The sequence below is a fragment of the Tachysurus vachellii genome, chromosome 9 (assembly GCF_030014155.1).
Source record: "Tachysurus vachellii isolate PV-2020 chromosome 9, HZAU_Pvac_v1, whole genome shotgun sequence".
NCBI classification, from domain to species: domain Eukaryota; kingdom Metazoa; phylum Chordata; class Actinopteri; order Siluriformes; family Bagridae; genus Tachysurus; species Tachysurus vachellii.
This window is the reverse complement of record NC_083468.1, coordinates 4,632,594-4,656,764: the sequence shown is the minus strand read 5'-3', so window position 1 is coordinate 4,656,764 and position 24,171 is coordinate 4,632,594. Positions and strand designations below refer to the sequence as shown.

General features: G+C 39.3%; 2 protein-coding genes across 5 annotated transcripts in view; one reads left to right on the top strand and one right to left on the bottom strand.

Annotated features, from left to right (window-relative positions):
• cd276 (CD276 molecule) overlaps window positions 1-1,397 on the bottom strand; it is a 109,082-nt gene extending 107,685 nt beyond the window's left edge. Inside the window, exon 1 of one of the 2 annotated variants that reach the window (XM_060877436.1) lies at window positions 1,157-1,397. The gene's annotated coding sequence lies outside the window, so the exon portion shown is untranslated. The remainder of the gene's footprint in view (window positions 1-1,156) is intronic. The other variant, XM_060877434.1, reaches the window with a different exon arrangement.
• Window positions 1,398-6,941: 5,544 nt separating this feature from the next.
• Window positions 6,942-19,164, top strand: ubl7b (ubiquitin-like 7b (bone marrow stromal cell-derived)). Of its 3 annotated transcripts, none has more exons than XM_060877432.1 (11): window positions 6,942-7,054; window positions 7,641-7,806; window positions 8,791-8,910; window positions 9,056-9,138; window positions 12,361-12,445; window positions 12,533-12,590; window positions 12,716-12,846; window positions 13,472-13,518; window positions 13,898-14,059; window positions 17,538-17,636; window positions 18,917-19,164. In XM_060877432.1, exons 2-11 carry the CDS (start codon window positions 7,644-7,646, stop codon window positions 19,055-19,057), a joined length of 1,089 nt encoding a protein of 362 aa, XP_060733415.1. In that variant the 5' UTR covers window positions 6,942-7,054; window positions 7,641-7,643; the 3' UTR covers window positions 19,058-19,164. The 3 variants fall into 3 exon arrangements, with proteins under 3 accessions (XP_060733415.1, XP_060733416.1, XP_060733414.1); XM_060877433.1 differs by having other exon boundaries at window positions 6,978-7,096; window positions 12,572-12,590; XM_060877431.1 differs by having other exon boundaries at window positions 6,978-7,096.
• Window positions 19,165-24,171: the final 5,007 nt, after the last annotated feature.

The following is a 24,171-nucleotide window of genomic DNA, read 5'->3' as shown; positions in this document are numbered from 1 at the left end:
TATATATATATATATATATATATATATATATATATATATATATACGTTACAACACATGTATTTTTGTATATCCCAGTTTGTTAGGAAGTTGAGGTCTGCCATGCTACAGCATTCTGGAGCAGGTAGGGTTAAGGGCCTTGGCCAAGGGCCCAACAGTGTCAGCTTGGTGATGCTGACCATCTCATCAGCGTTAACCATAGTGCCACCATAATCACTGAACTACTAAACAGTCCAAGATGGTTAGACTTGAAGATAGGCTTAGTCTCAGCTTACACGAAGTCAAGAACATAGATTTCTTGAAGTTTAATTTTTGAAAACGTAAAAACTTGAGTTCCATATACAAAATGTTATCATGACAACTGGAGTTAAAGAGAAGGAATAGATTGACATAACGTATCAGCGTCTAGCTCTCACAGGTTGTTATGAACAGGTTCTTTTAAATGTCTTTTAAATAAATATATGTAAATGTAATGTCAGTGGAACATAACACACCACAGTTATGTTGGGAATCCCCAGGATACTTCTTATCCCAATTTAGTCTAGACCAGCACAGTAACAGGAGACAGATACGAATACGACTTTTATTTTAAACCCTAAATTTTATCTTTGGGCATGGCTGAAAGTATTGAGTTATACAGTAATAAGTAGAGGTATACGATACTTAATATAGAGTTATGAGTAGAGTTATACCATTTCAGGCTTCGTGAACTGGCTTCATCTCTATGCTGATGTATTCCTGTGTTCCTGCAAGAGTTATTATAATCTTGGCAGTGCTATAGCTTCAATCTGTGGCTCAAACTCTTAGGAGTGGCCCCCAAAAAAATCCCCTAAAACATGGACCCTTTATGTCAAAAAAAAAAAAAAAGAAAGAAAGAAAGAAAGAAAGAAAAAGACAATTACTAATGCACATTTCTATGGCTTGTAGCAAAACTGTAGAAACCTGGCTACAATGTAAAAGGCAGCGATTCATTCTTTTATTTCTTTCCCAAGGCGTTAATCTCTTTTTCTTCTGTATCCAGCTGTTGTGCGCAGCTGTTCTTGCTAGTCACGCGCGCATAAAACAAAACACTAACCATTCCCTAATACATTTATGAGTTAAAACGTATACAACTAAACAAAAACATGTAACAAACATGAAGAAAAGTAGTTTTCTTACCGCAAACGGTATCCAGTGTGGCAGGAAAGGCTGGATAAACATGAAGAGTTAGCTAGCTTACTTGGTTCATATCTTTTCAGCCCAGGCTACGTTTCAGTCTTTACGCAAACAAAACTGTGTCGTTTATTAAAGGTTTATTCAGAGAAGACTAAAAAAACAACACACAAACACACAAACACACACACACAACCGCTCCCAGTTCATTAGCTCGCTTTGTCATTCACAATACAACGGATCTAGAGTTGGGTTGCCAGATTGCTTACTGTTTGGTTGCCAGTTTGGATTCACACACTACTAGGCTCGTACTAAAAAGTGCCCAAGACATTGACATTAATTTTTTTTTATTCTTTTTTATTCAGAGTTATGGATGATGTAAAATAGTATATACAGATTTTTTTTGTTTGTTTTTTCAGACTTTCAGACTGTTTTCATTTTATAGTTTGATCCTTCCATGGATCTGTCTATTTTCCATAAAACTTGTCCTACCTAGAGCCAATTCCATTCATCTTAAAAGTCATGCCGCTTGGACTGGGAGAAGAAACTGGAGTTCTCAGAGGAAACCCTTAAAGCATGGGAAGAACATGCAAGCTCCATGCACACTGGGCGGAGGCAGAAATCAAACCCTCAAACCTCTTTGTACTAGTCTTTTGTTCTACAATTAGGCTCTTTAGAACATATATGGATTATACTTAAGTAGCACCTCATTAACATAGGAAATTAGCTTTAGTGTTTTTTTTTTTTTTAAAGAGCTTATTTGGACATATGTTTTCCAATGCAGTATTCTTCTTTTTCCAGATATCTGTTACGTCAGTCATTTTGAAGAGAGTGCAATTTTTAACCCATGTATGCTGCTTAAATATTCCTGCACCACCAGTTTAATACAGGCTTCTATGTCCCTGTTGGTGGTTATCAGATGAGTATTTGGGTCTGATTGGATGTCACTAGATGAAGAATGTAATTCTGTCTTTTCCCATTCTCAGGTCCTGTATATCAGTGACAGTAAGTATACTACATTGGCGAATGTTTGTGGACACCTGACCATCACACCTATATGTGCTTTTTGAGCATCTCATACCAGATTAATTTTCCCTTTGCCATCATAATAACCCACCGCTCTTCTGGGAAAGCTTGGCACTAGATTCTGGGGTGTGGTTGTGGGGATTTGTGTGCTTTCAACCACAAGATAGCGAGGTCAGGCACTGATGTCGTGTGAAGCGAGGAGGTCTGGGGTAAAGTCACTGTCCCAGTTCATCTCAAACGTCTTCAACTTCATTTGATTTCTTCATCTCCGCATTTCTCCATCATATTTACATGGAGTCCGCTTTGTGCTCAGTGGCATTGTCATGTTAACCAGATTTGATTATGTCATCAGTAACAGTCATGGCAGGTAGTGACACGGCCTCTTGATTTGATTTTTGTTGTGTGATATTGTGTTGTATTTACTTTATTATAGTTTTTCCAACTAAAATGTCTTTGACGGGGAAATTAAAAGTAGACAGGCTAAGGACATTATATCCAGTCAAGCTACAATTATACAACAGGACAGATGACAGAATGGTAGTTCAGGGGAATTTATTTATTTATTTTATTTTATTTTATTTTATTTTTTATGAAAAACTTATAACTTCAGATGTTTGTTATTTTGAGGTCAAATGACATGAACCTCATGAAGAATGCAGAATTGAAGACGTTGAAACTTTGGAACAGTTTTGAACTCCGTGTCTGCCTTTAAGATTGTGTGTGTGTGTGTGTGTGTGTGTGTGTATAATAATAATTCTTATTACATTCATTCATGAATTCATTCATCTTCTACCGCTTATCCGAACTACCTCGGGTCACAGGGAGCCTGTGTCTATCTCAGGCGTCATCAGGCATCAAGGCAGGATACACCCTGGACGGAGTGCCAACCCATCGCAGGGCACACACACACACACTCTCACTCACTCACACAATCACACTCTACGGACAATTTTCCAGAGATGCCAATCAACCTACCATGCATGTCTTTGGACCAGGGGAGGAAACCGGAGTACCCGGAGGAAACCTCCGAGGCACGGGGAGAACATGCAAACTCCACACACATGGCGGAGGTGGGAATCAAACCCCCAACCCTGGAGGTGTGAGGCGAACGTGCTAACCACTAAGCCACCGTGCCCCCCATTCTTATTACATTCATTTAAATAATTCATTACATCCGTAATCTTTAAAATTTTAAATTTACATTTATTGCTGTCATTACAGCCACAAAGGAAATGCCTGATTTGCTTTTAGGCAGCAGTATCGAGTAACTCCTTCACACTGTAGACAGCTTTCTTCTGCAAAGCACAAAATATCATGTACTTAAACAGTATGCAAAATTGTGTCACATCATTTCATCATCATTTATCATTTCACTATTGTGAGCCTGTTGGAATAAAAATAATCAAGTCATTCATATAATATACACTATATGGCCAAAGATTTTTGGACACCTGAGCATCACACTCATAAGAGGACTGCATCCTGCAGCCCCAAAAATCCTGTACCTTAAAACAACCTTCCACATCCTTGGTGGTGGTTATTTGACATTTTGCACTGAAGTGGTTTATCAACTTGGGGCTACTTGAATGTCATTTACATTTACAGCATTTGGCACACGCCCTTATCCAAAGCGACTTACATTATCTCTTTTTTTTGTACAACTGACCAATTGAGTGTTAAGGGCCTTGCTCAGGGGCCCAACAGTAGCAGCTTGGAGGATCTGGGACCGAACTCACAACCTGCTGATTGGTAACCCAACACCTTAAACACTAGGCTACCACATGCCCCTACATGTCCACATGACCACATGTCATCACTACATTGAGAATGTAATGCTGTCTTTACACACTTTTAGGACTTCCCATGCCAGATTTAGTGAGTTCAGGCTCTGATGTTTGGATTATGAGGAGGTCTGGGGTGCAGTCAGTGTTCCAGTTCATCCCAAATGTGTTAACTGGGGTTGAGTCAGAGTCAGAGCTTACTCGATTGTAGGACACTCAATCTGGCAACCCTGCTCGGGTGCCCGACCCCCTTCACCACAGTTTCCTTTACACAACACAAATGAATCTCCACAATCAATACAGCATATGCAGACCATAATCTAAGGTAATGCAAGTAGACAAATTCCAGAAATTCAATCTAAACACCGCCCTCCATTTGTTGAACCACTGTATTGTTTAAATAATATTTAAATCTGGCATTTAGGACTTATTTGTTATGAGTTAATGACTTGCTGGTACTCATACAGTATGTTGACTTCCCTTTGTTCCAGTTTCTTTTCCTGTTATTTCCCCTCTCTCTCTCTCTCTCTCTCTCTCTCTCTCTCTCTCTCTCTCTCTCTCTCTCTCTCGCTCTCTCTCTCTCTCTCTCTCTCTCTCTCTCTCTCTCTCTCTCTCACACACACACACGCACACACAGTAACCTTCTGTTGTAACTGCTTTTCGAGGTTACCATCATTTCCACCATGACTAATATATAAAAATTCCAGGCTAAAAATTGTTGACACGTTTCCTGATTGTGTCAGACATGAACTCGAGTCAAATTTAGAAGACTAACAAAGAAAAAGTGAAAATAAAAGAAATCGATGGATGGATTTTTACAGTGATAAATATGTGTGTCAAGATAACATACTGTATATAACGGTCAGTGTAATAACTGTAGATGTTGAGAAGGTGTCTGATCGGGTCGGACAGTAGTACAGAAAGCAAGGCAAGTCTTATTAGGCATAGACAAGTGTGTATTAAAGTATTTTGCTGATGTTCTCCAACATTTAATGTAATAATAAATGGATAAAACATAAAGTCTATCATGTTGTTTTTTAATAATTGTTAGCACTGGCAGCTTGAGGTGGTATAAAAGTAAAAAAAAAAAATCTAATGCGGCAATAGCATGACACCAATAGTCAACTAGTCAACTGTCATTGATTATTTTCTCATAAAAGCACATCCTGTCTGGTTTTATTTCTAATCTGCAGCTCGTAGATGGATTTAAAAATAGACTGTTGGAAGGATTGTAAGAGCCAAACTATCCCATGAGAAATGAGGTATCAGAGCCAATTGGTCAGCACAGTAGGACAACCAGGGCATTAATGACTCCAAATTAACACCATATCCCTGCCAGGCTTCCTCCCCGGTGAGCTGAACAACCTCTATTAAATATGTGGATTAAATTACCAAGACCTTGCAAGGAAGGTCTCTTTCCTAATAACCAGGTACTCTGTTTGTCCAGAGCAAAAACACTCTAATCAGAGGCAGTATGCTTGCTGATCAAGTTAGGTATATAATAAAGATAACTATAAAACCGTCCTGAGACACTGGCTGCCCTTCAAAACCAATCTTTGCTGAATAAGTCATATATTAAAGGACCTAGTAAAAAGTGCAAACCTTCTCTATCAGATCCCCACCATGGTCTAGAGCAAGCATCTTGAAGCAGTCAAGTGCCTTGTAGTTTTAACGCTGGAGAGGCTTCGACTGTTTTTTCATAAAGGTGCATGAGATCCAACTTCTTTAACAGGAAGAAGCCATCTGCAAACATCTAACTGAATTAACTCACCACCAGCATGGTAGTCCAAGCAGCTGATATTAGATACTCAATAGGTTGAGCTTCTGAGACTGAGATTAGTTCTTCAGCAACCTGAACTACAAAAACTAGATACTCTCATTTACATTTCTTGCATTTAGCAGACATCCTTATCCAGAGCTGGGGTTAAGGGCCTTGCTCAGGGGCCCAGCAGTGGCAGCTTGGTGGAGCTGGGATTCAAACTCATGACCTTCTGGTAAGTAGTCCAACACCGTATCCACTAGGCACATCCCCTCACCTTTATCCATAAGTCTTGGAAGGTCAAATCCCGAACTGTTTGGATTGAGAACAAGATTCTATCTGATCAGATTCTATCTGATCATCAATTCACAATTTCTTTCTAAAACTAGTCTTTAAGAACTGTTGTTCTGTAGACTGATGCATGTGCTATAAGTAACACTAAAGGCTGCCCTCTTTGCTCTTTACAACAGTACTCTTTGGATACTGTTACATGATGACATGATAACTCAAAACCATTTCACAAGAATAAATGGTGGAAACCAAGAGATTACAACCCACTGCTTGAACATTGGAGAAGTGAAGAAAGACAAAAAATAGGGCAAGGCACACAAAAGGTACTGGGATACTGGAATATTAGAAGGTCATAAGTATACATCCCAAAACCACCAAGCTGCCACTGTTGGAGCATTTGAGCAATACCTTTAACCCTTAACTGGCTGCTCAGTTGTATCCTCTCTCAGTAGGAAGTCTCTTTGAACAACAGCAGTCAGGATGGAGATCTTTGTGGCTTAAGGAACTTGACGGCCCATACGTCGTATATATATACGCCTGGTTAATGGATTTTAAAAAGGATGCTGTTTATCCTGAGACATCTGCTCATGAGTGGCCTCAAGCAGCCTCATGGTGTTGTTAAGGGAAAAGAAGAGACTGATGAAAGGGTTCAGCAAAATCCTTGCTCACTTTTCTTACTACTTTATGAAGTGCAGTGGTGTCTCGATGGTTAAAGACACTGAGTTACTGATCAGATGATCAGATGTGTTTACGCCCCAGCAGTTTTTATGGAATAAAGCTGCCACCGAGTGAGACTCCTAATCCTTTTTTTTTTTTGATCCTGTGCTCTGACACAACTTTCTAACAAGCTAGAATATGTGAAGAAAAGTAGTTACACTACACTATAATGTAGCTCAGGCATTATTTTTTATCCTCTTACGGTATTCCCTTTTCCGAACACCAGGGGGCGACAGCGCATTCTCCCGTTAGACTGAGAAGTACTTAGCAACCGTGTAGTAGAAGAAGTCTTTGTTTACATCCGTGCTGAATCATCTCACCTGAGAGCAAGTTTGTTTGTTTGTTATTTTATTGAGTAAATAATCATTTTAGGTAAGATTGGGTTGTTTAGAAGATATTAAATAAACTGTTACGTGATGTAACATTAGTACTTGATATCATTTAAACGAGTTAGAGATGAAAATCTGACATTATACTTGACTACACTGGTATATATGTGACACATTTAGGTCTAGAACTAGATCTAGAATTATTTATTTATTTATTTATTTATTTAATAATAAGCCTAGCTAATATTTGTTCAAGGACAGTTTCTGAGTCGTTTGACAGTCATTTCGTAACTATTTGGATATTTGGACTTCATTGTGGTTATTTTATTTGTTTGTTTGTTTGTTTGTTTGTTTGTTTGTTTGTTTATTATTATTATTAATGACCTGTACAAATAACCTGCGGAAAAATGTAGAACATGAATAAAGTATAGAATAAACGGTGTCCTTAAGAAAAGTTTAGTAAGTCTGAGGAAAAATCTTGAAGATCTGAATTGAAATATAAATCCCACTTTCTACACATTAATGTACCTTTTAATACAATTTTTTTTAATTATGATTTTATTTATTTATTTATTTATTTTTTTAAGGACATGGAAAATCAATCTTGGCATCTGTCTCTGAAGCTTCATCACAAGCCAAAATCTGTGTTACCTTTTCCGGAGTATGTTGAACCTGGACGCTACACGGTGGCCACCATCAAGCAGCTGGTTTCAGCTCATTTACCAGACTCTTTTCCAGATCCAGAGCTCATAGGTTTGTCTTGCATTTAGCAGACACTCTTATCCATTTTATACAACTGAGCGATTAAAGGTTAAGGGACTTACTCAGGGACCCAGCAGTGGCGGCCTGGCGGACGTGGGAGTTGAACTCTGTGGGCGTGTGGTAGCCTAGTGGTTAAGGTGTTGGGCTACTAATCGGAAGGTTGTAAGTTTGATCCCTGGTCCACCAAGCTGCCACTGTTGGGCCCCTGAACAAGGCCCTTAGCCATCAATTGCTCAGTTGTATAAATATGAGATATTGTAAGTTGCCCTGGATAAGGGCAAATGCTCTAAATGTAACTCACAACATACCGGTTGGTAATCCAACACCTTCACCACTAATCTACCCCGTCTTTGATTTGGATTGATTTTCAGGTGAGCAGAGTATTTTCCACAGGAACGTCATTAGAGTCAATCTCTGCCAGTTGATTGCTTATATTCTTCAAAAGTATTTTTGTACTGATTTATTTATTTGTTTATTAATTTTCAAGGACACTTGCAAGAGAAACATTTAGTAAAGTGTTTAGAATCTTTAGAAAAGTGTTTTGGAAAATAAATTATTTATTGTTTGTAAATTATTTATTGTTTGAATCACAGAAACATCTGCATTGTTAAATCAGGTAAAAACCTTCATGGAAAATGCATATTTTCAAGAATATTTTTTTCCAAACTAAAAGGTAAATGTTAAAGAAAAGAAAATGTTGCATCTGTATGCTTAGAAAAACCTACCTGTGATGTGATTGGACAAAATCAGAAAAAAAAATGTTTTCTTATAAACTCTACTATTGCTACATTCATGCAGTTTGTAGAAAATCTCATTGACGACCAAAATTGTTTTTTTTTTCTTTTTTTCCTGACGTTTCTGTCTTGCCTTCACTGATCACCGAGTCAAACCAAGTGCTTATATTTGTTAATTTTATTTTCTGTTTCTTATTTCTTATTATTATAATTATTGTTATTGTTGTTCTTATTCATTTAGAGCTGGTGCACTGTGGGTGTAAACTAAAAGATGACTTAACGTTAGATTCCTGCGGGATCAAATCAGGATCCACGTTACACATCTTAAAGAAAGTGTTGCCTGAACCTGAGGAAGAGCCTGGTGAGTTGATTTCTATCATTTACTTGTCCATGTGAAGTTTTATGACAGTTTAAAAAATAGAAAAATAAAAGTAGAAAGTTAAAAAATAGAAAATTCTATTTGTATTTAAACGATACCCAATAATTATTTATATTTATCCACACAGAACCAGTGGACAGATTTGCTGCAGCGGAAGAGTTCAGATTACTTCGGAATGTTTTGCAGGATAATCCTTTATACAGAGATGATGTAAGTAGCTGTTACTGTTTGTTATTATTAATAATAATTATAATCATTGTTTGGATTTGGGGGGTCGAATTGTGTGTGGTGTGTGTGTAAGTAAAACAACAGAAAGGCAAGGCAGCCAAGACAGATAATTTGGGAAAAGGACATGGGATGGAATGACGGTCCAAGAAGAGAGAGAGAGCATGTGTGAGTCTGCGTGAGCGAGTCTGCGTGTGTTTCTGTGTGTGTGTGTCTGTGCATGTGTCTGTCTGTGCGTGTGTCTGTCTGTGCGTGTGTCTGTCTGTGCGTGTGTCTGTCTGTGCGTGTGTCTGTCTGTGCGTGTGTCTGTCTGTGCGTGTGTCTGTCTGTGCGTGTGTCTGTCTGTGCGTGTGTCTGTCTCAGTGTGTGTCTGTCTCAGTGTGTGTCTGTCTCAGTGTGTGTCTGTCTCTGTGTGTGTCTGTCTCTGTGTGTGTCTGTCTCTGTGTGTGTCTGTCTCTGTGTGTGTCTGTCTCTGTGTGTCTGTCTCTGTGTGTGTCTGTCTCTGTGTGTGTCTGTCTCTGTGTGTGTCTGTCTCTCTGTCTGTGTGTGTCTGTGTGTGTCTGTGTGTATGTGTGTGTCTGTGTGTGTGTGTCTGTGTGTGTGTCTGTGTCTGTGTCTGTGTCTGTGTGTGTGTCTGTCTGTGTGTGTGTGTCTGTCTGCTGTGTGTGTCTGTCTCTGTGTCTCTGTGTGTCTGTCTGCTGTGTGTCTGTGTCTGTCTGTGTGTGTGCGTCTGTGTCTGTCAGTGTCTGTGTGTGCGTGTGTCTGTGTGTCTGTGTGTCTGTGTGTGTGTGTGTGTGTGTGTCTTTGTACCATGCCCATAAATAGACTTCGGGTTCACCAAAAACACGGCCAGAATAAGCAGTAAAGAAAATGAATGGCTAGATAATAATAGTATTTTTTTATGTCACCTTTCATGCAAAAATAAGTTCAAAGTGGTTTGCAAGATGACTGTTAAATAAAATAGTACAAATAAATAAGAAATTAAATCATTCTTTTAAAAAAAAAAGATACATTACTAAATTAGCTAAGTTTTTTGTTCTTCTCTTTAAGAAAATTTCATGAAACTAAATATAATAGTGAAAAGACAGAAGAGAGACTCCACCCAGGCTGGTGTGTGTTTATTGTACATCATTACACAGAATAACTGCTGAATCAGAATCAGGATCAGGTTTAGTGGCCAAGTGTGTTGACACACACAAGGAATTTGGTTGCGGCTGTTTGTGACTCTCAAAAGTACAGACATAAATAACACTATACTATACATTTAGCTTGGACTATACAAGACAAAACAAGACATAACAATATAGACAGAAGAAGTATTACATAAAGTGTGAGAAGTGCATAGTAGTGCAAATAACAATATTGTGCAATATTATGCTTTTGTACAATATACAGCAGCAGCAGTAGTGTGTGTAATATATACAGATGATGTGATGACTGACAGTCCTGATAATGCAGTACTTATAGATATGAAGCAGTGAATATAATTATGGTGAGTTGTTGATCAGGGTGATTGTCTGGGGAAAGAAACTGTTCCTGTGTCTGGCAGTAAGCAAAGTTCTGTAGCGCTTGAGAGAAGGGAGGAGCTGAAAGAGGTTGTGTCCAGGGTGCGAAGGGTCAGTGGTGATTTTTCCTGCCTGGTTTCTCATTCTTGTGTTGTACAAGTCCTGGGGAGTGGGCAGGGGGGCACCAATGATTTTTCTCTGCTGTTTTAACTGTGCGTTGCAGTTTGTTTCTGTCCTGTTTTGTTGCTGCACCAAACCAGATGGTGATGGACGGATGTGCACAGGACAGATTCAATGACTGCAGTGTAGAACAGGATCAACAGCGTAGAAAGTGCATCCTCTGCTGGGCCTTTTTAATGATGGAGTTTATGATGGACACCCATTTAAGGTCTTGGGAAATGGTAGTGGCCAGAAACCTGAAGGACTCAGCAGATGACACAGGGATGTTTGATACTGTGAGGGGGAGTAGTGTTGGGGGTCTTTCCTAAAGTCCACTATCATCTCCACAGTTTTGAGGGTGTTTATCTCTAGTCTGTTCTGACTGCACCATAGCACCAGCCGTTTCACCTCCTGCCGGTATGCAGACTCATCGCCATCTTTGATGAGTCTGTCGAGCAGAGTATCATCTGCAAATTTCAGGAGTTTTACAGTTGGGTCACTTGACATGCAGTCATTAGTATAGATGGTCTCCTGTAGTTGGCCTGCTTATACAGGGCTTTGTCCTCCACTTTGTAGGCATCTTCCTTGGCATGTTGAAATTACAGTGTGTGTGTATATATATATATATATATATATATATATATATATATATATATATATATATATATATATATATATATATATATAAAATATCACATAACATATATTTATGCCTTCAAGCAATGGAATCCTTGGAGCATAACCGTCCGTTGATTGATACTATTTTAACCAAAGTTGATCATCTGCAGAATCAATCCTATAATGTAAATTTTTGTTGGATTCCAGGACATGTTGGACTTTCAGGAAATGAGCAAGCTGATATAGCTGCTAAGAAAGCTTTAAGGCAGACTGTGACTGGATGCCAAATTCCTCCCTCGGAATATAGACCTATTATCAATGACTATGTACTAAATAAGTGGCAAGATTAATGGAATACATGGTCGAATAACAAACTGTTTGAAATACACCCAGAAATTACTAACAGGTCTCTAATACCTATGAAATCAAGATTCGATCAGGTGACCTTAACCAGATGTAGAATCGGGCATACAAGACTGACACATGAATACTTGCTGAAAGGAGAAGACCCCATTCAGTGCTTGTACTGCAGCATTCCCCTTACTGTCAAGCATATTTTGTTGGACTGTCCTGCGCATAATGACCACAGAAGGTTATTTTATGAGGCCAATTCATTTAAAGAGCTATTTTACAAGGTTTCATCAGAAAAAGTTTGAGTTTCTGTCATATATTAATGTAAAAAATTTCATTTAAGTTGTCTATATTTGTCTATATTTATTTCTTTGTGATTTTAGGTTATTTTAATTCTTATTAACCGTTCTTGCCACGAAGATAGCCTCAGTAGCTGACATGGCAGTAAATTATAGCAACTAACTAACTACATATATTTATAATCCATGTGAATATATATTACATAACAAGGTATTTCACATTTTATGATTTATTTCATAATAACTGTTTGTACTTTTTGTTCTTTAAATCCTAGGTGTTTAAGATGCTGAGCGATAAGGAGTCTCTGGAGGGGATTATAAAGGCTTTCCCTGGACTCAGTTCAGACCCTGTAGGATTAGGCAAGTCTGAAAGCATCCTCTATCTCTAATGAAGCTTATTCCCCATGGACATATGTAAAGAAATGATATTTGTTATCTGGTTTGCAGGTGTATTACAAAATAAGGATCTGTTTGTACTGTTTGCAGACCCCAATCTGCTTGATGTGTAAGAGTTTATAAAATTTTTTCTTCTTTTAATTAAACAATAATTAGAATGTTTTCTTGTTAAAGCAAACATTGAGCTTCTCTCGAACGCACCGATAAAGCATTTGCTTTCTGTTTTGCTAACAGCTTGATCCGTTCTCATCCAGCGCTCGTTAACGCCATCGTTCTGATCTTCAAAACGGTGTCGAGAAGCAGGCATAGACAATCAGCTGAATACGTCATGCACAACACCGGTGATAGTGTTTACAGTATGCCAGGTCTGTATACACCTATTGTTAAACACATGGGTAATGAGGGGGCAAGTAGCATAAGCTACTCCTATTAGGAGTAAAAATAGTGGTTACTTTAGCCAGAAATTGCAGTTTTTATTCATTAAAAATTACACATGCTTTATATCAGTTTATAGTTACATTTGGTGTTTGTTCAGAACAAATCAATTTGACAGATAGACGTTCATTCCCTCACTTTCTTTTGATGCTAAGATGACAGAAAATGTTTCATTTTAACCCTTAAACCTTAATTCTCTAAACATGTTCCTTGTTTCTTGGATAGGTATTTTTTCTATAGTTCTCATAGATTATGGATTAAAACAATCATGTCTGAAAGTGCGACTGAATGGAGACTCCTTTTATGTTTTATAAATGATATATCAATGTATATAATCAGTTGGGGATTACCCGAGTGTCCGTCATTCAGGTCCTTGGGTATGTTTTATGTATTAGAAAAGAAATACTGTCAGTGCTGTTGTTCTGGAAAATGAATCAAAACCTTCTAACCAATCAGATTTGAGAATTCAGTAGCACTGTGGATAATTATGAACAAACGCTATCTATATATTTCCAAAGCCTTGCTTATTTTTTTTTTTCTGTGTATTGTTGATAGGAGCATTTCTGTTTGAGGGCATGTCTGATGATGATGATGATGAATCTGTAAGTATTACACACACACACACACACACACACACACACACACACTACTGTACTTGCCAGGCAGGTGTGGAAAAATGCTGTAAAGTAAGAAAGCATTCAAAAATAGAAGTAATATTTTATTTTTTATCAAATTAATAAAATTAAAAGTTTGAAAATGGATTTAACAAAGAAAAAAAATGTTGCTGTGTAAAAGAAAGCATCCACGGCTTTAATTGTAATGGATTTAAATGATTGGAATAAGAATAACAATAACATTGTTTTCTTATAACTATGTGATTTGTTACCTACTGGAGATTTGTAATGCAGGATTAAAATGCTTGGAATATATTTTACTATATTCTACCGGTGGGAAATGATTCTACAGACTTTCTCGCCCTAGGGAAGTCGCGCAGGCTCGTCCCAGCGCCCGAGATCTCCAACCAACCTGAACAATGGCGGCGCTACAGGGCCTCGACCCATCACTCAGAGTGAGCTAGCTTCAGCGTTAGCTCTGGCTAATTCACCAGAAAGCAATGCAGTCACTCCCAATCCAGGCAGCCAAGTAAGTCGTTTAGCATGCACGAGTAAACACATACAAACAGTTACTGTAACCATCTAACATACACACTCACCATTCACTTTATTAGAAATACGTTTTCATGCTGGAATTATCCAATCAGCCAATTATATAGCAAAACATTTTATAGCCCAGGGCCCGTATTCATGAAAAGACTTTGTGTAAAGAGTTTTCAGTTTTTATAGGAGAAAATGTCCGAAAGGTGAAGAGGGAGAAGAAATATATATATTGTGTTTAATATATTTTATTTAATAATGATAGTGATGATAGTGAGGTAACAATGTGATACAGATTCGAGTATATTTTTTTCCCCCTTTTCTTTCGCTATGTCAGTTAGAGATACTAACATCTCTGAAACAGAGCCAAAATGCCACAAATGATATCATTTGTGCCGAAATGAGTTTCCTCCGCAGGGTGGCTGGGCGCTCCCTTAGAGACAGGGTGAGGAGCTCGGTCACCCGGGAGGAGCTCAGAGTAGAGCCGCTGCTCCTCCACATCGAGAGGAATCAGCTAAGGTGGCTCGGGCATCTGTTCCGGATGCCTCCTGGACGCCTCCCTGGGGAGGTGTTCCGGGCATGTCCAACCGGGAGGAGGCCCCGGGGAAGACCTAGGACACGCTGGAGGGACTATGTCTCTCGGCTGGCCTGGGAACGCCTTGGTATTCCCCCGGAAGAGCTGGAGGAAGTGTCTGGGGAGAGGGAAGTCTGGGCGTCCCTGCTTAGACTGCTGCCCCCGCGACCCGGCCCCGGATAAGCGGTAGAAAATGGACGGATGGATGGATGGATATCATTTGTTTCTTCTGACATTTCTGCACTGTTTCAGAGATGTTTACATTATTATGCTACATTATTAGAACATACAGATGTTAGTGCATCTCATATATAAGCGTAATCCCTACACGATATAGTCTCAAATATCTTAACATGAAGGCTTATAATAGACTAGATTTTAAAAGCAAGATTAGTCCTGAATCACTCATAAGATACGATTCCCAGTTAGAAATTTAAATTAGGAGCTAAATTAGGAGCTCACTGAGATTTTTCTTAGAATCTTTATGAATACGGGCCAAGGAGTTTTAGGGCCTTTTTACACCTGGTCACTTCATGTGTGTTCTCTGATCCGATAGCTATCTGATTTGTTAAAACTGTTCCATTTACATTAGGCCACATAAATGCGTCTTGGCGAATCAGATATCGATCCGATCTTTCTACTCCCACCCAAAATGCAAATATATTTTACCTCATTTCCGGGGTAATTGAAATGGAACACGCTTTGGTGTATGTGGTTTTCAGAATGCAATCAAAAAGAAGACGACAAAACTTGTTACGACGGTTATGCTACAAAAAACAGCATTTACCGTTTGTTTCTGGCGCGATGCACGACTCGTGAGTCACTTGCGAGTGACGTACTTCCGTTTGGGAGGAGTTTAGCGCTGACGTATGTGGCTTGAATAACCACATTCATTTACACCTGTCCAGTTTCATCTGAAATGCGTCCCAGACCACCTCCTGAAGTGGTTGAGCGATCGGATTTATATCTGTCTCGAAACCGTTTCGGAGGGCATTTAGACCTGGTCTTTTTACGATCGGATAGCTATCTGATCACAGAAAACGCATGAAGTGACCTGGTGTAAAAAGCCCCTTACATACAGTAAAACAAAACAAACAAAACCCATCCACACGTGATCAGCGGTTCTGTGCCTGGAGGCACATTATTGATGATCGAGGTCAGAGGAGAATAGCCAGACTGAATTGGTTTAATGCTAACTACTAAACAAAAACTTCATCGCAGAACAAATCAAACCTTAAGGTATGTGTAATAAAACAACAGAAGATAAAATCAGGTTCCACTTTTGCAAGCAAAGAACAGGAAAGAGGTGACATTGTATATAGAAGGCACCAAACCTAGATTGTAGACACACTGTCTTGTCTTGGGACTTTTATCTTATCTTACTGTAAATCCACAGCTAGTGCAGACAAAAGGTCTTTGTAACGGGGCCTTCAGTGTTGCATAACATAAGTGTACTCTTATAGATTTATAAGATAATAGATTAATAGACTGATTCGCTGGCAATGGATTTGTCTAGACAAAAACAAACGTCTAGACATTAAACATTAAACAAAACAACTAATCAATTACATCACCTGATGTAAGTGTAGACAATATGTTTAAGATCAGTGACCTCTAATCACTACCTTTAACAACAACATTCAACAAAACAGAGACAATTAGATTCGATTTCCAACTTTGACTGATATCAGATCTTTTTTTCAGTGTAATACTGGTTAGAACAGCAACAGTATAACAACGTCCAGTTAAATACAATTCCAACTAGAGCAGTTCTCAGTTCCAGAGGTAAGTATTTACTATTGTCCACTAAGTTGTAGAACAGTTGAAAGCTCAAAGTGCTTTTAACTTTGAGTGAGCAATAAACAAGACACAAGGTACTCCCTTGATTGGATTAGATGAATTTCCTCTTCTTTCCTTCTAGAATTCGACTGGATTGACTCGCCATCAATGATATTCTTAACTCCACTAAAAAAACCTGACCACGTCCAAATGGTTTGTTTCAGCAACTTGGCGGAATAATTAACCCATCGAACGCTTTTGAAACAAAATAAAAGCAGAATCCACTCAATCTCTTCTTGTTATTTTATAACTTTAAGTTTATTTTTTCACTTTTTTTACTCAGTTACATTCACTACTAAAGTTTAATTTTGCTCCGGTCTTCTCTTCGCTCTGCTATTGCGCAATCTGACCCCAACAGCCCGTGAAGCAGGTAGGCAGAAACTATTACCCACGGTCTGATTGGTCATCCGCTCATCATTTTTACAAGATACAAATTTTAAACAGTTTTTGAACTTTACTAATTACTAGTTTTAACCTATTTACATTATAATTTAAACTCCAAAGCCTTTATATAAATCTATGCATTGTTATATTTCTGCATGTATAACCCTTGTGTGCTCTGGGTTGAAGAACCGTACACGTTTACGTCTACATGACTACCACAGTTGGTATTATTAAAACCTGACTCAAATTAATTTCAAGATGTTTTCTTCATTAAAACATCTATAACTGTAAGGATATTTAGGACAAAATACAAAATCAGCACTTGTAATATGATCCTCCTTCCCAAAACCTACCTTACACATGCCATCGCTTCACATGTTTTCTCTCTCTCTCTCTCTCTCTCTCTCTCTCTGTCTCTCTCTCTCTCTCTCTCTCTCTCTCTCTCTCTCTCTCTCTCTCTCTCTCTCTCTCTGTCTCTCGCTCTCTCTCTCGCTCTCTCCTTCTCTCTGTCTCTGTCTCTCTCTCTCTCTCTCTCTCTCTCTCCCTCTCCCTGTGTCTCTCTCTCTGTCTCTCTCTCTCTCTCTCTCTCCCTGTCTCTCTCCCTGTCTCTCTCTCTGTCTCTCTCTCTCTCGCGCTCTCTCGCTCTCTCTCGCTCTCTCTCCCTCTCCAGGATGTGTCTGCTGGTGGATCTTCAGCAACAGCAGCAGCAGCAGGTGTGCTGAGTCGGGCACTTCGGCAGGCTCTCGCTTCCAGAGTGACACCTCTGCAGGTGAAAAACACACACATGAACACACACACACACACAGTCTGCATGATAACACACACTCCTGCTGAGGCCTCTGTGCATCTCTGTGGTAGTTTCAGTAATTGTGCCACTGACCTTTACATCTGCATGAATAAAAATCACTTCTAGATTAAAAAAAGCATGACACACAATATTGGATCTGCTGGTTAGCACAAACTAAATTTTGAAGTTTCAACTGGACAGAAAAAAACAGCGGCACCAAACTCAATGTATTATTAAACAAAAGGCTCTATAATAAAACACAGTAGACTTCCTGATACACATATCTTCTTCTTCTTCTTCTTCTTCTTCTTCTTCTTCTTCTTCTTCTTCTTCTTCTTTTGGCTTTTCCCTTCAGGGGTCGCCACAGCTAATCATCTCTCTCCACCTATCCCTATCTTCTGCATCCTCAACACTTGCACCCACTAGCTTCATATCCTCATTAATTACATCCATATACCTCCTCTTTGGCCTTCCTCTTTGCCTCCTGCCTGGCAGCTCCATGTCCAACATTCTCCTACCAATATACTCACTCTCCCTCCTCTGAACATCCAAACCATCTTAATCTGGCCTCCCTAACTTTGTCCCCAAAACGTCCAACATGAGCTGTCCCTCTGATGTACTCGTTCCTAATCCTGTCCAATCTTGTCACTCCCAAAGAGAACCTCAACATCTTCAGCTCGGCTACCTCTAGCTCTGACTCCTGTCTCTTCTTCAGTGACACTGATACACATATAACAGCAGTTATTCTTGATTTAAGATCAATGTGTTTGCTGAAAAGTATGATTGAAGTTTCCAAATTCCATTAACTGGTTATGACTATTTTCATACTTTGGAAAAATATCTGAAAATTATTAAACATTCTTAGAGACACTATGGCACAAAATTATGTGGATACACAGACCAGTAAAAATCAAGCACATAGCCATGCAATCTTCATAGACAAACACTGGTAGTAGAACAGGGCATGGGAAACTGAATAGCTGACATTTTATGTGTCTTGTGTATAGGATAAAACCAGGATGTGCTGATAATATAAAATAATGAGCAAAGGAGAGCTGTGATGCTGTTGTTATAAACCAGAACCCGATTAATGGCAAAGTAAAATCTCAAAGTATTTTATCCTGTATAGACAATTGCAGCATTTAATATTTGAAACGAAAAAAAAGGTTTTCATAGCTTTATAGTTAGATTTATTATTGGGGACATCTGCAAAACTTCCTGTTGGCACTTAAAATGATTAGCAATCTCTTCCTGTCCCACAGGGCCGCTGGCAGACGCAGATGCAGCAGCTCAGAGACATGGGCATCAGAGAAGAGGGGCTGGCATTACGAGCCCTCCAAGCTGCAGACGGAGACCTGCAAACAGCACTCGAGATCATTTTTGCTAGAGGAGGAGGACTCTGAGGCCCAGAGGTCTAAAGGGTGGAGGAATTTTGTAAAAAACTGAAAAACGTCATCTTTTTTTCTATGTTTTGCAAATTCGTAATAAATAAAGTGAGCAAAAGATTTAATGAGGTGTGATCTTTTTAAAAAACAAGCAGTGCAATTTCAGAAGTTGTATTGGCAAACAATGACCACTAGATGGCAATGTGTGACCGCATGCAGTTTCTAAGCTGTCGGCTCAAATTCAGAGTAGACAAAGATGTCAAACAAGTTCATACAAATAAAAACAAATGAAAATGTGAGAGATTTGTATTATTTATGTATTTGATGAACAATTTAAGTATGATTGGGGGCAATGGATTGGTGATTAAACCCTCTGAGGTTGGGGGTTTAATCCCCACGTCTTCACTGTGGTCATGGAGTTTACATGTTCTCCCTGTGCTTCAGGGGTTTCCTCCATGAGCTCCACCAGTCCAAACAAAGGCATACGGGCTGACTGGCATCTCTAAATTGTCTGTATTGTGTGAAGTGTGCCTTGTGATGTGTAGGCACCTTATCCCAGGGGTCCCCTGCTTTGTGCTCTGAGTTCCCTGCACTTCCTAGACTTCCAGCTCCCTGTAACTGATACAGAAGGTGTATGGGTGGAGGATGTGCGGAGGAATTGATTCTTTTTGTACGAGCCTGTTCCAAATCAACCTGCAACGGAATGGACAGTTCAATGTCCAAGACCAATGGAATGGTCTTGGACAGTTACATAGAAGCAATATGATGAAAAGAAAAGAAAGGGAAATATACATCATAGTGTACCTCCTGGTGTACCCCAAGCTCAACAGCACCTCCAAAGGTCATAAGAAAAATACAGAATACTATTCCGATTTCTGTCTAGCCCATGCAGTAGATTTATTTAATAACAGCCATGTCAATTGATTACACAATGTGAAACACCACCTGGACTTGATCTCTATTTGGACTGATATTTTTCGGCCTCCTGAGCCGAGCTGCATGTGATTTACAGTCTCGGATGTAATAGACATGAACAGCATAGGTTATTTATTCTGCTATCTTTTTTTTCCTACACATTGTCTATTCTGTGTTGTCAGCAAAGCAGTACAGACTGAATCATTAAAATTAAAATAATAATAATTATACGTATATTAGAAATCACAATCTGTCTTTAGGTGTGTATAACAGTTTACCCCACTTCATCTTATTATGCTATAGGTTATAGAATAATTTTATACAGCATGAGTGAATTTGAGTGAATCGACTCTAATATCCAGCTCCATTCATTTGAGTCCACCGTGTTAATAAAGCCACAGTCATGAAGACACACTGACTTCAGATTTAAATCTGCCCTAAAGGAAGCATGTCTTTCTATTGGGTTTCTATTAGCTAATCGTCTCGTGCTCATTTTACGAGCAGCCAGGATGGGCTTATTTGAAGCTATTATTTTTCCACCGAGGGCAGCTGAAGGAGAACAATCCTATTCTCTCAGTCATGTCGCTCCTCTCAGAGACCCCTAATTGCCCCACTCAGCTTTATAGCGTTGTGAGTAAATGAGCCCTTACAATCAGAGAGCCACTTTTGTCCCGACAGAGTCTCCAAACACAGCTGCCTGCCTTCATTTGAGGGACGCTCACACACCTGCAAGCAATTTCCTGTTTCCAGTAGCACTGCCTCCTGCAGTGAGGGGGGTTACACTGTCCTGTCTGCATCCCTCAGCACACAAGCCAAATTACCCGAGGCAGAAACCGGCCGGCGGAGATGAGAAAACTTACATTGCATTAAAATACATACATTTTCCAGAGCAGGTTTATATTTGTTTGCTTGTTACTCCACACAAACAGATAAAAAAATCTGTCTAATCACTGATATGGTGATGTTTTTTTTCACAGGGGTTATTTCATTTTTAAAATGAGTCTCCAATGTCAGCACTTCAGAGGTAATGTTTCATCTTCTGACAGTCTTCATGACACAAAGCTTTGTCTTTTAAGGGGCAGTGGTGGCTCAAGTGGTTAAGGCTCTGGGTTGTTGATCAGAGGATCGGGTTCAAGCCTCAGCACTGCCTACCTGCCACTATTGGGCCCTTGAGCTCGGCCCTTAACCCTCTCTGCTCCAGGGGTACTGTATCATGGCTGAGCCTGCACTCTGACCCCAACCTCCAAAAGTTAGGATATGTGAAGAAAGAATATAATGTTGTAATGTACATGTTACAAAATAAAGGCACAGTAACACGACTGTTATTTATCAGAATCAGAATCAGGTTGATTGGCCAAGTGTGTTGATGTTGACACACACAAGGAATTTGGTTCCAGCTGTTTGTGACTCTTAAAAGTACAGACATAAATAACACTATACTATACAAACTATACAAGACAATGCAGACGATGAGATACAATATAGACAGAATGAGTATTAAATATGAATATAGAATATGAACGATCAGTTATGTACATAAAGTGTAGGAGTGCAAATAACAACATTGTGCAATATTATGCTTTTTTGTACAATATATACTGTAGCAGCAGTAGTGTGTGTGTAATATATACAGATGATGTCATGACTGACAGAGAAAAAAAAGTCATAGTTTTTAATTCATCTTACATACAGCTTACATACCATATACATACAAATATTACCTTGAAAATGCTCTGTAATAAAGACCTTCCCATGTTCAGAAATTTTTAAGTTACAGCTTTTCCCCAACTGTTGAAAAGCACTGAAACTGGGAACTCCTTCCAAAAACACACACAAATGAAGCACAAATCATATCACGTTCCTGTGTATCTTGATGCAAGCTATCACGGCATTTATTTCATTCCACGTAACAGTTCAGAGCAGAATATGATATCGGTCATGATATGATTGATTTCAACATGATGATGTCAATTGTATGACACCAGCTTTGGGAACCAGGGACTGTGAATGTAAAGCAGATGCTCTTTAGAGCCTCACTAATTCTTTTCAGCTCCCCTTTGAACCTTCATGTCACACCTGCACACGTTTAATCTTCTGCCTTAATCTACTGTCACCACTTTATAATCAGCAGTGTGTCAGTGGAGTGGCAGCGCACATCCACTTACTCTTTAGTGACACTGAAAACGAAGCGATGAAAGGGGAAGATTCAGGATAACGTGACCTATTCTGTGTTTGATTGCGATCAAGTTTAAGAGACTTCTTCTTGTCGTTCGTATCATCGCGATGCACGTGCTAGGCTCAAGTCGTGTAGCTTTAAAAGCTTGCCATGTGCTTTGTTTTACAGAGGAACTGAGAGATGGATGAGAGGTAAAACATGGCCTCTTGTGGAGAAAATTTCACTCTGTCGTTTCATTTCACTGCCGTGTCTCGAGCTCGCTGTGATTACACTTGAAAAGGGAATCTCTCTTACAGAAGACTCATGAACTAAACATGAGCCATAGGTGGAAAATGTGTTTTTCTACACTTTACATGCTATGCTACACAGGTTTCACAAGTAATGTACTATTTTATTTAGGACATCTTTTTATTTTTTGACAGATCGTTTTTCTTTATGAATTTTGAGTTAAATTTCTCACATGATCATTTTTCAGGACATGGTTTTATTTTTACACGTGATTTTTCAGAGCGCTCCTTTATCCTTACACGTTCAGTATATACACAGAGGACGTGTTTTTATTTATGTCCCATAATTTATTTGTTTTCACGATTTTTTTATCTGATGTTACATTTATGAATGTATTTCATCTGCTGTATTTTATGAATACGCTTATATTTCTTGACCCCCCATGAATTACAATTACTTATTCTCACACAATTTTTTTGTAGGGCATGTGGTTCATTTTCACCTGCAATTAAATTACACTCATTTTTATTCATTCATTCATTCATTCATTTTCTACCGCTTATCCGAACTACCTCGGGTCACGGGGAGCCTGTGCCTATCTCAGGCATCATCGGGCATCAAGGCAGGATACAACCTGGACGGAGTGCCAACCCATCGCAGGGCACACATACACACACTCTCATTCACTCACGCAATCACACACTACGGACAATTTTCCAGAGATGCCAATCAACCTACCATGCATGTCTTTGGACCGGGGGAGGAAACCGGAGTACCCGGAGGAAACCCCCGAGGCACGGGGAGAACATGCAAACTCCACACACACAAGGCAGAGGCGGGAGTCGAACCCCCAACCCGGTGTGAGGCGAACGTGCTAACCACTAAGCCACCGTGCCCCCACTCATTTTTATTTTAATTCAAATGTTCTTGGATTTTTCACAGGTGATCTCATATTAGTGTTACACGTATTAGACATGTTGACCTCAATTCACTTCAATTTTACTTCATTAATTCAGGACATAACATAAATTTTATGTGTTTTTCGTGTGTGATCGTATAAATGTATGCTTGAGCAATGCACTGATTAGAGACAGAAGGCTAGTGTGAGTCTCCATCCTTTATAAGAACCCCAATCAGCTGCACAGCACTACAAAGTTGGGCACAGACAAGATGGAGTAGGAGAAAGCGCTCTATACTTTTGTCTACTGCCATAAAGCAGCTGGCTCCCTATTAGCATCAGGTCGGCCCCCTGAAATTGCTTTCACTCGGACGTGACTGGGCTGCAGAGGACAAATAACAGAGAAAGAAAGGCGTGCAAAGGATGGAGGAAGAGAGAGAGAAAAAGCCTGACAAGAGACCGTTTCATCCTCAGGTGGATATATTTGCCTCTTTCATGCCTGGCTTTTTCAGAGCTTATTTTAGTCCTCAAAGAACACTTTGAACAGCCGGGGTCTGTATGGAAAACCCAGGACGAATGGTAAGAACGGTTAGAAGACCTCTAGGCGCAGATCACGGCAAATCAAACACCATTTATTATTCACAAGATCAGGCTGTGAAATGCCTAGATTCAGTCTGGTAAATGAGGGCAAAATTGGGAATTAGATCTGCTGGATTCTTTAGGTGAAGATTTAAAATGCAGAAAGCAGAAACAACAGGGAAGATGTGTCACTTTAGTATGTGATTCACATCCATTAATGAGGCTCTTTTACATTTTCAGAACATCACATCCTTATAAAATGGGGATGCACTCTTTAAAACGAAACGTTCAGTGGTTCCTCAAAGGGTCTTAAAAAAATAAATGATATATCTTTGG